This window comes from Neophocaena asiaeorientalis, unplaced genomic scaffold (genome assembly GCF_003031525.2).
Source record: "Neophocaena asiaeorientalis asiaeorientalis breed wild unplaced genomic scaffold, Neophocaena_asiaeorientalis_V1.1 scaffold190, whole genome shotgun sequence".
In the NCBI taxonomy this organism is placed as follows: Eukaryota; Metazoa; Chordata; class Mammalia; order Artiodactyla; family Phocoenidae; genus Neophocaena; species Neophocaena asiaeorientalis.
In genome coordinates, this window is record NW_020175017.1 from 5,544,859 (window position 1) to 5,558,377 (window position 13,519).

Sequence of the window (13,519 nt, forward strand, 5' to 3'; positions counted from 1 at the left end):
TGGACATATATACACTACCAAATGTAAAATAAATAGCTAGTGGGAAGCAGCCACATAGCACAGGGAGATCCGCTCTGTGCTTTGTGACTACCTAGAGGGGTGGGATAGGGAAGGTGGGAGTGAGACGTAAGAGGGAGGAGATATGGGGATATATGTATATGTATAGCTGATTCACTTTGTTATAAAGCAGAGACTAACATACCATTGTAAAGCAATTATACTCCAATAAAGGTGTTAAAAAAAAAAAGCACATTTCCAAAACCAAACTATACTGAAAAGTTGAGTATATTAAGCTATTTTCTGGATTGCCAAGGACTTTCAAATATTTTTCCCCCATCTTGTCTACTCACCATCAAAGGTCCACTATAGTAAACACACAGCATGGAAATTGAAAGCAGGAGATGCAATACTAGAGAAGCCAGCTTTTGGTGGAGATGAGAATACACTGCAGAGCTATTACACAGCTCATACATTATTCAGGGTAAATTACACCCTGAAAAATTGTGTTGAGATGTCTCCCACATTCCAAAGGCATAGAGTGGTACTACAGAATTCGTAAATTTCCTGAATAGGGCTCTAAGACTTTAATAAACTCATTGCTCTATCATTTTTAGGAAAGAAGATCTCATCACTCGTTTTTGTGTAATAAATCACCTTAACTTAGACACTAAAATTCTTATCCAGGTCTTCAAATTCAAAAGAGAGATTCGTTCCTAGCTTATAAAGCAAACACACCTAAATGGCGGTCTCCCAGCCTGATAAATTCAGATTATTGCGATTTATAACGATTTTTTAAAAAACACTTACTACTGTGTAACAGTCATAATGCCATAAAATATTAAGCTAAACTCCCAGTTACTTTTTCTTTTTTCAAATGTAAGTCAAGCTAAGTTGATTTATAGGTCTCCTATGGGAAGATTATAGAAAAAAAAGAAATGTTTCATGTAACATAACTAGGGATCTATTCCTTACGTCTTTGAACCACATAAGTAAAAATCATACTTTAAAGTGTCAAATAGGGGACTTCCCTGGTGGTGCAGTGGTTAAGAATCTGCCTGCCAATGCAGGGGACACGGGTTCGAGCCCTGGTCCGGGAAGATCCCACATGCCAAGGAGCAACTAAGTCCGTGAGCCACAACTACTGAGCCTGCGCTCTAGAGCCTGCAAGCCACAGCTACTGAGCCCACGCACCACAACTACTGAAGCCTGTGCGCCTAGAGCCCGCGCCCCACAACAAGTGAAGCCACTGCAATGAGAAGCCCACGCACCGCAACGAAGAGTAGCCCCGCCACAACTAGAGAAAGCCCGTGCACAGCAATGAAGTCCCAAAGCAGCCAAAAATAAAGAAATAAAATTTATATTAAAAAAGTGTCAAATAATAAAAAAAAATGTAACAATAAATGGAATTGTCTAACCTATTAATCAATTGAAGTAAGATTAAGGAGCATTTTTATATTTGAAATGTAAATGATGCCTTTTCCACTTAGAGATTTATTTCTTTTAAGTTATAAAATTTATGGTTATAAAATTACAAGTATCATCAGAATAAACCACTGGTCTCTTAAGATCCCTTTCTCTATTAAAATTTGTGTCATGAAGTTGATACACATGTTGAAGCAAAGTTTTCAGTGGGTTCTTTTTCTTCTCATCAGAGGCTTTGGAGATGTTTCTACTTTCAGAGAAGAGATCTAAAGTAAAGCAAAATCACCACACGAGTACCTGCAAACTAATGTCTTCTCCTTTTGCAAGTAAATTAAAGTTGCAGTGCTGAGAAGATAAACGACCTCAACTCACTCACACAGGTTTGGACAGCAAATTTTATATTTTCCTTGGAAATTTAAGTGACTATGACCTAACCATATATACTGTAGAAAAAGATTTTTTTTAAGACTAAGTTTTTCTAAAGAGATGGTGATGTTGCAAACATGGACCTCAAATGCTTTGTGGGCAGGACCTGCCTGAACCAGCTGGACCTCTAAAGAGGGCCTGCAGGCCAGATCTAGTTTGAAGTTTACTGTAGGCACCCAGGGAAGAAGGCAATGTGCATCTTTTACGGTCATAAATATTGCCTCAAATAAGCTATTTAACTAAGGGGGTGAGCGAGATTATTTTATATTTTTCCTATTATAGAGCCAAGACACGTTCAATGATTTAAAAATGGATAAATCAGAAAATGCAGAAGCGTCTAAACTAAAAAATCAAACTGAGCTTCTCTTAAACCTCCCACACACCCTTTACCAACAAACCCTACACCAGCAATCACATTCTCCACAGGTACTAACTGCTAAAGGTTGGTGTATTAAAATCATTTAAGGCTTTCTAAAAAGATATAATGGGTATATTCTTTATATGTTTAATTTTACAATAAAGTGGAATTATACTATAAATATTGTTCTACATAATGAAAATCAAATTATCACTAAAGGTTTCTGGGCTAGCATAGAATCAGAAAGAAGAGAAGTAGCTGGATTACCTTAATGGTTTAGTGGATTAAAACTATGACAATGGTATGACCCATTTACTTTATGGGGATGAACTAACAAGAAGTCAAAAGATCAGAATGTTCCTATCCACTCTTTGGAACACCAGTTCAGCAGATAGAGCCAGGAACGTGCATATCAATGTTTGCACTCTGACCATTCCCTGCCCCAATTTTAGGTACAGTATACACCATGGCCCCTTGATTACTGCAAGATATCATTTTTTAAAGGGGAATAATAAAAAATTTGTTATAGTCTCTTATTCACTATACTTGATTGGGTTACAGCTTGATTATGTCATAGCATCATCCAGTTATAAAAAATTACAATGATTAGCCTGAGATGTTAACACATCATGATTTCAGACATTTCACCCTCATCACCTTGACAGCTGCCTACTTGTTATTTTTATAGCAGACTGATCTCATTCATTACGCCTTGGTTTTTCCTAATTTCATTTTCTAAGGTATTCATCTTATAGTTCTAAGGGTGCCGTGTGTGTGTGTGTGTGTGTGTGTGTGTGTGTGTGTGTGTGTGTGTGTAAGTTAGGCATTGTGAAAGCTATGTGGATGCTAAGAACCTCTCTACTCACAGGAGATATTAAATAAGAATAGCACTGAGGATGAGTGCTGTCATTGCTTTGACCTTTGAAGAGTCTGTGCCTAGAATCTCACAGGATGCTCACTTTATCAGAGAAATGAATAGTAGAACACATATCTGTAGTGTGTTGGGTCATAATGTCCTGCATTATGAGTGTCCAGACCTGCATTTTATTTAAGTAAATACATCAGATATTTATGAAGCACCAGCTATGTGCCACGAACTGTGACAAGCATTGGTGATACCATGGTGAACAGGACAGACCTAATCCTTGCCCTCGAAGTTTCTAGTCTAGTGCGGAAGACAGTCATTAAACAAGGATATACAGATTTGAAGGGTAATCCAAAAGAGTAGGTAGCAGTGCTGTGGAAGTGTAGAGGAAAAAGACCTAAGCCACCCTCCTAGGGAGAGGAAAATGTCTCTTCCTGAGAATAAATTAGCCAGGTAAAGATGGGTGAAGAGAAGACAAGTTGAACATTGGGATCTCATAGTAGATGGTCAAAGTGCCTGTTATTTTTGGAAATCAGTGATTCTCAGGCATTGACAAACAAAACATTTTTATGTCACTGGAGAACCTCTAGGAGTGAGATCTTGTTACAACACACTAAGAAGGTAGATCGAGACTCTCATGGCTCAAGGATATTGCTTCTAGCTCCGAGCTGCCTGTCCAGGCACAAATCAACTTCTCTTCTTTCTCACTGAGGAGGCATTATATGTTTTTCCCTCCCTCAATGTGATTTCTCTTCCAGCTACACCCATCTAGCAGTGACACTATAGAGCACAATGTTTCCTAAAATGTGATATGAGGAACATTGGTATAAAAAGATTACTTTAGGTAGAACAAGGACAAACTTATTAATAGTTATGCATTTATTTTTACAAATTCCTTCTCTCTAAATAAATTCAATTAATACTAGCAAGTCAACTTAAAGAAATACATTGAATAAATAAAAATGAAACTACATTTGGATAACATCATTATACTCGAGGTGCTTTAAACCAATTATTTAACCTTTCTGTACCTCATATTTTTCTTCTGTAAAATGAGAATTATAAGACTGTCTCAAGTATAATGGTGAAATGAAAATGTCCTTAAGCCATAGGTGAGTTTCTGGTACTTAGTAGATTTTTAGCAAGTGAAATTTTCTTTTTCTTCCCTTTCTTGCTGCCAACATACTGACCTTTCTACTGTCATTCCTATCTGGTCTGTATTATTAAAGATAAAATGTAAAATGCTGCCCATTGACTGTATTTCAAATTAAAAGCTCGGCTAGATACATAGATACTTAGACATAAATAAATACACATATATGCCAGTACAAAAGAAGTGTTAAAGACTGGAAATCCCTTTTTTGCACTAATAATCATTATGCAGACAGAGAGCTTTGATGTCATCACGATAAAGGTTATTTAATAGACTATGAGTTCATCTTGTTTTATTTCTCTTTAGGTGAAAAGGAGCAGAGGCTTTTAAACTAGAATAGAGGTTGGCTTTCAGTTCCACCATTTAAAAGCTGTGTGACACTGATCATATAACTGGACCCTTCTGAGCCTCAGTTTCCTCATCTAATGACACCTGCTACCTTACAAGACATGGGTAAAGAAGTAGAGACAATGAATGTGAGGCAGAGAACACTATACCTTGCCTGGTCTGGCTTAGCCTATGTGTGGACCAAGAAAAGGGCCTCAGGTGGAAAGTTGTAGGTTCTTGCAAGAGGTTGGGGGTCAGTACAGACAGAAACTGTGGGTACCCAGGGGATGCGGACCCGGGGTCACCACGTAGCATTTTGGCATGTTAGATATGATTTGCTCCATTACGCTATCATGGCCCTTGGTTTGTATCATTCCTGCCTCTTGTTATAAGTATTTGTATGTAATCAGGAAAAAAATATTAAATTACTAATTGTCTTAGCATGGGTTGTCCCAGAAAGCAGAGCCAGAGGAAAATGTTTCTGGGCAATGACTTTTTCAAGAAGTGCAAACCCAAAAAAGCAGGAGCAGTAACAAAAGGAAGCAAAGCAGGGAAGCCAAAAGCCAAAAGCACCAGCACAAGATACATCTCGAAGCTGGCCGCTAGTACGTGTGAACTGATTGCTTAATCTCCAAGGACCATCCTCCAGGAGGCTGTACAAACCAAGTGCCTCAGGACACTCCACCAAGAGATGGAAAAGAGCCTATCTACTAGTTCCTTTCTCTCATCATCAAAAGTTCATTTGACAGGGACTTGGGTCCCCTGCACATGTGCCAGGCACATGGCTGAGCACTACCGCAGCAGGTGACATCTCAGCTTTAAAAGAGATGCCCAGCGCTGTAGGTGAGAGATGTGTGGCTGGGGCACAAGATGAGGGTCTGTCTGTGGGTGCATGAGGTTGGCCTGAATCTCATCTGTGGCCGGGCTGGGACTAAAGGTTCTGGAGACGAGTGAGAATGAGAGGATCTGAAGAGGCGCATTAAAGGTGTCTGAATCACCAACTGAAATAACTTACTAGGCACTACACAGTCCTCACATGGACCCACATATCATGCTAAGAAAACTATCCTGAAAGACTGTGAAGAATCCTCACATTGGCTTACGAATAAAAATCAGCATTGTATTGTGAAAATCTGGTACATCAAACTGAAAACAAAGGAAACTGAGTAGATAGGGGTATTTTTTTCCACAATGCCTCATCTCAGTGAACACACGTCTCTGAGGAGCTGGAGATGTACTGGAAGAATGAAACGAAGAAGGAAAATAAACTGAGTGAAGCAAATCTAAATGAGTTTACAAGCCAGGAAGCCTTGCTACTATCAGTGAGATAAAGGAAAGGGGTTCTCCGGTTCACCAAAGAGATACCCTATTAAGAATTTTTACCATACGACCCAGCAATCCCACTACTGGGCATATACCCTTAGAAAACCATAATTCAAAAAGAGTCAAGTACCACAATGTTCATTGCAGCTCTATTTACAATAGCCAGGACATGGAAGCAACCTAAGTGTCCATCGACAGATGAATGGATAAAGAAGATGTGGCACATATACAGAATGGAATATTACTCAGCCATAAAAAGAAAGGAAACTGAGTTATTTGTAGTGAGGTGGATGGACCTAGAGTCTGTCATACAGAGTGAAGTAAGTCAGAAAGAGAAAAACAAATACGCATGCTGACATATATATATAGAATCTAAAAAAAAAAAAAGTGGTTCTGAAGAACCTAGGGGCAGGACAGGAATAAAGACGCAGACGTAGAAAATGGACTTGAGGACACGGGGAGGGGGAAGGGTAAGCTGGGACGAAGTGAGAGAGTGGCATGGACATATATACACTACCAAATGTAAAATAGATAGCTAGTGGGAAGCAGCGACATAGCACAGGGAGATCAGCTCCATGCTTTGTGACCACCTAGAGGGGTGGGATAGGGAGGGTGGGAGGGAGACGCAAGAGGGAGGAGATATGAGGATATATGTATATGTATAGCTGATTCACTTTGTTATAAAGCAGAAACTAACACACCATTGTAAAGCAATTATACTCCAATAAAGATGTTAAAAAAAAAGAAATTTTAGCTGTTTTAATGTATTTCTACTTGTCAAGTTCTATGATGCACTAATTATAAGTGTATGCAGATTTTTTATATTCTTGTATGACATATGCATTAAAGAGGCAGAGGCATGTCAAGGAAAGCAGACGCTCCAAATCTTTATAGGTGCTGTTCTGGAAGGGAGGCAACATGAAAAAGAGGAACGTTGGAAAAACATGAGTAGCGGGAAGAATGAAAAAGAGGAACGTTGGAAAAACATGAGTAGTGGGAAGAATACAGACCTGTGTAGATATTGTTCAAAGGAGGAGAGAGGATATGTGCTTGACTTCAATTTCTTTATAGTCATCAGCTCTCTATTTTTTTTGATCTGGATACTGTTGATTACATTTAGGTATTGATGAAAATGTCAATGAGACATTTTCTAAAATCACACAGTATTATTTTAAAAGGAATTATTTTACTTTAAAGAAAATATTTTGTGTTAGTATGTCCCTTGAGAAACATTCTCATTTAAATTCTACACCTTGTGAAGAAATTGAATTATTGAGTTGTTCCAAATCTGCAGAAAATGATCTGAAAGTTTTATAATTAATATATAACAAAAAGGTGTTGCTAAAATGCATTAAAGAATTATATAAAAGACTAAACATAAAGCACAAAACAATGAAGATAGTGCAAACTTTTTTTAAAGCAACAAATACTTTTCAATTTATGGAAGAACAGCTGTGTAAACTACTACAGAATCCATGGTCTATGTAGTCATACCACTGAGGCATGTTCTTGAAGATAAAGTGCTTGGTTATAGTCAGCCACAGCTTCATCAATCAGACCTATTTTACCACGAACTTCTGCTCTAAGATTATATACTAGAGCATCATTAGGTTTCAAAGACAGAGCTGTAAAAGAAAAAAATTTCAAGATATGTTTTATGCTAGCACTCAAAAAGCTTCACTTTTTTAAATAAAAAATTTATAATATAAGAACTTTAGTATTATCTATTTGAAAAAATTTTTCCTCATATGTACCTAATTATTTAGTTAAATTTAAAACATTGAATCTTTCTAAGAAAATTAACCTGGGAAAACACAGTACAATGTCTTTTTTGAAAGGCTGGCAATGTTTATGTATGGTTTCCCTAATAATTTTCTATGTCTTAGCTTACCAATGCTGTAAGTTATTACATAAAGGAATCCATACTGATTACATTAAAGATATGATATATAAAACCATTAATTCTAATGTTAGTTTATCTAGGCAAATAGACTTGATGATTTTCTTCTTTTGTCATCAAAAACAAACAAATCAACCATTATAATATTAATCAAAAAATTACAAAAAAATATACCTTTACTTAGGTCTTCTTCAGCTAGTTCATATTGCTTTAAACAACAGTAGAAGTATGCTCTGTTAAAATATACTGCAGCCCAAAATGGACAGCTTTCAACTACATGTGCAAAGTCTTCTTTTGCTTCTTCATATCTCTTTAATACTGTATTTGCAATAGCTCGATTCATGGTAGCACATTCATTTTCTGGATCAAACTTTAAAGCCTTTGAGAAGTAGTCAATAGCCTATAAAAATGTGAAGATAATGATAATCTGAATATATTTTAATTGGCAGCTATACAGCAACTTGAAACACTTTTAATATAAAACTAAGGCCAGTGGCACACTGAGGAGATAGTGGAAGCATTTCATCCCAGATACAGATGATAAGGAGGTGCCAGCATCTGTAGAGAATGTAAAAGACGATAATAAAACCAACCAATAGTTGGTCTGCTTTTTGTTATCACCATGTGTCAGCAGTTTTAGACAGTGTCAGAGATAAAATACTCTCTGCTGAGGTGAAATGTTCCACTACCACCTCCCCCTCCCCCACTACACACAAATCTCACATCCCTGTACAGCACTAGAAAAAAGTAAAATATAAGTTAGAAAAGAAGGTCACACAGGAGGATAAATGTAAGTTCGAAAATTAACATTTTTCATATAAAAGCAGAGTAAGGACTAAAGAGAGAAGTGAATTTTGAAAATAAAGTTCTAAACCTTACCAAAAGAGATTAAAAACTCCGTTATACTATGAAAAGCTATGAAGGAAGGAAGACAGAAGATTAAAATCAGCTTGTCAAGATGATCAAAAACTCTAGATGATTCACAACTCATCATCAAGCTGGAAGGGACCCTCCAAATTGTGGTCCATCGACTGGTGTTGGGGTCTTGATCAACAGTAAGTTAGAAAAATTTTAAAAACTGGTCCTTCATCACACATAGCTTGAGATGCCGATTAGACACCCTATTACTCAAGGTAGGAATCTCATCGCTAACTCTATGATGGATGGAAAATGTGCCTCCTACTTTAAAACTTCCCTAAAGGAAAAGTTGTTTTTAACAATATGGCTTGTTGTCTCCAATTCCTTACCACTTGACTTTTCCCCAGTACAGCACAGTCTGGGTTCTATCTACCTCCCCCTAGCCCATGAGGTCTGCTCTTGCTAAGGCTGAAGATGTCATCAAGCCCAGTAGGCATTTTCTAGTCCTTTCTTTCCATGGCATTTCTGTGGCACGGATGCTCTTGGTCTCTCCTTCCCTCTTAAAACTCTCTCTGTCCTTGAGACAGGGTGTCTCCCTAGTTTTTCCCCTACCTCTCTGATCATTTTCTACCAGTCTTCTTCATGGAACTATTTTTCTCTATATTTCTCAGGGATGTGTCCTCAGTTCACTTCCATTGTGGGTGAAGTGAAACATTGAGAGCATGGTGGCCAGGAGCCCAGACCATGGGGCCAGATTTCTAGGTTCAAATCCTGGCTCTACCACTTATTAGCTCTATGTCCTTTGGTGAGTAACTAAATCACTCTGACTCGATTTTTCTTGTCTATAAAATGGAGGCAACAAATTGAACCCTACTTTCAGTGCTGCTATGAGGATTAAGTGAGCTGACAGGTAAAGTACTGAGAATGATATGCAGATTATAGTAAGGACTCAGTCAATTATTATTGATACATCATTTTTTTTGCCAGCGTCTACAAATCGAGAGATGTCATAGCCCTCAGGTAATGCTCCATGAATTTTACTGCCTGAGACTTTTGAGAAGCAATTAGATCAAGATTGTGTGACCCATCTCATCCCAGAATGGGAGCTATTCTATGCTGTAGTTAAGTGCAATTTAAGGATCCCTTAAGATGGCAGCAGAATTGACATCCCTCTGTGAAGAGCTTAAATTAAAGAGAATTCACTCCTGAACAGGAGGCTGGACTCACAGTCATTATAAATGAGGCAAGGGAATGACTCAAAGCAGAGCCAAGATTTCCTTCAAAAATTAATTTGTTTCATTTTAATTCACCAGCAAATGATCAATAAAGGCTACACAATTCTACATCACAAAAGCATGACTTGCAATCAGGTAGGAGCAAATGCCTACCTCAGCTAAAATAAATAAACTTAGTAAAACACAATAGTATGGTTAACTCTAAACAATGTAACTTTCTATTATAGCTTTGAAAACATACTACTTAGATAATGAAAGCCTATAAATTTAATGAGGTTACTTGAAGAACAGGAGCATTAACTATGAAGTAGTTAGAGGCCAAAGATGCCTGCCACAATAGATGGCCTTGATTTAACAATTGGCCTAATGCCCTCATATCTGTAAGTAATTAGGAAGCAGATCCAGGTATTTTTTAAGTCACCTATAATTCATGACACATGCATGTAGCTCACCCAATTGTGGTTTAAAACCATTAGGTCACTAACCAACCATAAAAGAAGCCAGAACACACACATGTTTTAACCCTTTAGAGACTATCTGGTCTGTTGAGGGACCCTTCCTCCTGGCGCTAAATCTTCTTTCCATACATCAGAAACAAAGCGGGAGGGGGAGGATGGACAGGAAATAGAAGAATTTGCTCCACAAAGAAGCATAGAGCATACCAAAATAGCTGAATAACTACTCTCAAAGTCTGCTTGTCTCTGAAGGGAGCACATACTGCAAAGCCCGAGTATCCAGTATATCAAGACAGAGAGCGGAATACATTTTAGATCAAATATTTGCCCAGCTGATGTGTCCCCAGCTTGGGGGAGCAAGAGCCATACTTAAAAAAAAAAAAAATATCAAAGATCAAACTACACTTTAGATCTAACCAAATAGTTTTATACATGATGTCCATAGAGTGATTAAGGACAAATAAGTTTAAATGTGGGGGTCTCCCTCTCATGTGGACCTTAAACACTGATAGAAACAGAAAATTGCCCTGGGCACTGTGTTTGTCTAATGCTCGTTAACTAACTCTACAATGCAGAGAAACATTGCCAAGACCCAGTCAGAGTGTGGTCTGAGCTTGAGGAAGTTTAAGGCAACTGACCCTGGCCTGTCAGCCTAGGAAAACATTAGCCTCCCAGCTGTCTGAGGTCTGAGCTATGACAATCTCATTCATGCCTTATATAATAATACCTTTGATAATTCTCTGTCCCAGCAGCTAGCTTCACCAGTGAGGTCAACCAGCCTCATCACAGGGGTCAGCAAGCTAACTGATCTACCTTGGGAAACAGCTAAACTAAGGCAATGGCAGTAGAAATAGAATGGAAAGGGCATATCTGAGAAAAAAACTAAGAAGGAAATTTGACAGGATTAGATGACTGATTAGATGAAGAAGTTGAGGAAGAGAAAGTTACAACTGATGCTAATATTTTTACTCAGGTGACTCCATGGAATGACATCTTGAAATGAGACAGGGTTATACGAAGAAGAGCTGGACGGGGCGTAGAGGATAGAGAGATTAATTCAGTTTTGGCTCTCATGCACTTGTAAAACATCCAGTTTTAGCAACTGGTGATAAATATGGGTTAGGAGCTCAGAAGAAAGGTGGAGGCTGACATGTAGTATAAGCCATGGGTATAGATGGACTTTCTGAGTAAGGAAATATGGAGAGAAGAGAAAGCAGTGTGATTCCTGGCATTAAAGAGCTTAACTGGAATGAGGAGATAAGAGACTAACACACAGAAACAAGTGTGGAGTGACAGAAAGCCATACTGAATCTGTATAGAAATAATTATATACAAAGCAGTATGGAGTCAAGATCTCACTTTAAATTTAATCACAACCTCAAATGAGAACTTGACGTTGTCTGGTGGTTCTACTATACTTCCCTAGAACATTCACCCTACCACTCTCTAAAATAATTATTTCACATTTTCTCTTCAAAACTCCTAGCCATACTCTCCCCCTTTATACATGTCCATCCTCACTCTTAACTGGTAACTGGTACTCATATTCCATGGAAAAAAATGTAATCATTTAAGAGAAATACCTACTATCAAAATCTACCTAGCTACAGCCAGCTGTGCCCCAACTCTCTGCCTTTCCTCATAACATAATGGATAGTGTGTCCTGCTCCCTTCAAAGGCCACCCCTGGAACTTCCAAACTTTAGCCCCAACAAATCCTCAAAGATTTTGATCCTAATTATCCCTGCCACTTTCCCCTGCACCAACAATTTCTCCCTTTCTACTAGATCCTTTCATTAACACAGGAGCATGAATCAGCATCCCTCATATTTTAAAAAATTAAAAATACGAACACCTTACTCCACTCTAGCCACCACCCCCATTTCACTACTTCTCTTCACAGAAGAAGTTTTCAACTCGTTGAACTGTCTCTAATTCTTCACCTCACATTTTCTCCACAACCCTTTCCGCTCAAGGCTCTGATGCCATTGAGACTCCAACAATGTTCTTGCCAAAGTCATCAATGATTTTCTCCATCCTCCCCTTCCTTGACTTCTCAGCAGCATTTGACACAGGACACATTTCCCTTCTTAAAGTACTTTATTCTTGAGGTGATATCATGCTCTCCTGCTTTCCTTCCCAACATCCTGACTGGATACTCCCCACTCGGTCTACACTCTGGAGTCTCCTCTCTACTTCACTTCCAAACACTGGTATTGCCCCAGGGCTTGCTCCTTAAACCCCTTCTCTCCATCTATTCTATCCACCCAGGTAATCTCATATAGTCCCACACTGTATGTTAGTACTGATATAAAGATGCTTAAATAAGATGGTATTAGATATTTATCACTACTAATATTGTTTATTTTCTATTTCTTCCTCCAATAAAATGTAAGCTACATCATAAAAGAAGTCTTCCTTATCTTGTTTAGCTCTGTATCCTCAGGGTCTTAATTCCTAGCACATGGCAGGTACATTATAAATATAAGGAGATTGAAAGAATGAAGAACTAAGTGGAATCAGGAAATATCTTCTCAGCTTTTCCAGCAAAATACAGACAAGGACTTTAGCCTCTCGGTAGATAAAGGTGCCCCAAAGATCATTTTTAAGGGGTATGGTGACAGTATCGGGTGTTAGAGGAGAATACAGAGGTTACAGATCTCAGAAAATGCAAGCAATAAAAACAACTTTTTAAAATGAGAATGCTATCTTAGAAGCAACGACTGTGAAAAGTTCTGAGAAACACAGAGCCTGTGGTAGAAGCCTTCCCAAACCAGGCTAGGCTAGAAAGGACATACTGTAAAGTCCTGTGCAATAGCATCAGTGGTAGCTCAACTTGGAAAGTTACCATGGCCTATCACCGTATCTCTCACAAGAAAATCTGCTATTAGTCCAGGAAAAAAAAAAAATTATCCCATTCAAATATAAGGAACAGAAAAGTAATTTGCATGCCTTCATTGTAAAAAACAAAGATAAAAAAGTAAGAGCTTAATTTTTGGAAAGATCATAAAAACTGCCCAGAAAAAATGTATTCCTACAATGTAGATAAAAATTATAATGTAACATTATAAAATAAACTAGAAAAAATTGTTAAGGAAGAAACTGCATTTAAGAAATAAATAAATAAATAATAAAGGATCTTAGAAAAAGGATCTTCCTGGCCAGGAAGATATGTCACGGAAATGGGACAGAACTAAA

At 37.9% G+C, this 13,519-nt stretch overlaps 1 protein-coding gene across 1 annotated transcript in view; it reads right to left on the reverse strand.

Annotated features, from left to right (window-relative positions):
* Positions 1 to 7,362: 7,362 nt before the first annotated feature.
* The window catches only part of TTC6 (tetratricopeptide repeat domain 6), a 192,908-nt gene continuing 186,751 nt past the window's right edge, over positions 7,363 to 13,519 (reverse strand). Inside the window, exons 31-32 of the mRNA XM_024762076.1 lie at positions 7,949 to 8,174; positions 7,363 to 7,499 (exon numbers count right to left, since the gene is read on the reverse strand). Coding sequence (XP_024617844.1) covers positions 7,363 to 7,499; positions 7,949 to 8,174 — 363 coding nt within the window. The remainder of the gene's footprint in view (positions 7,500 to 7,948; positions 8,175 to 13,519) is intronic.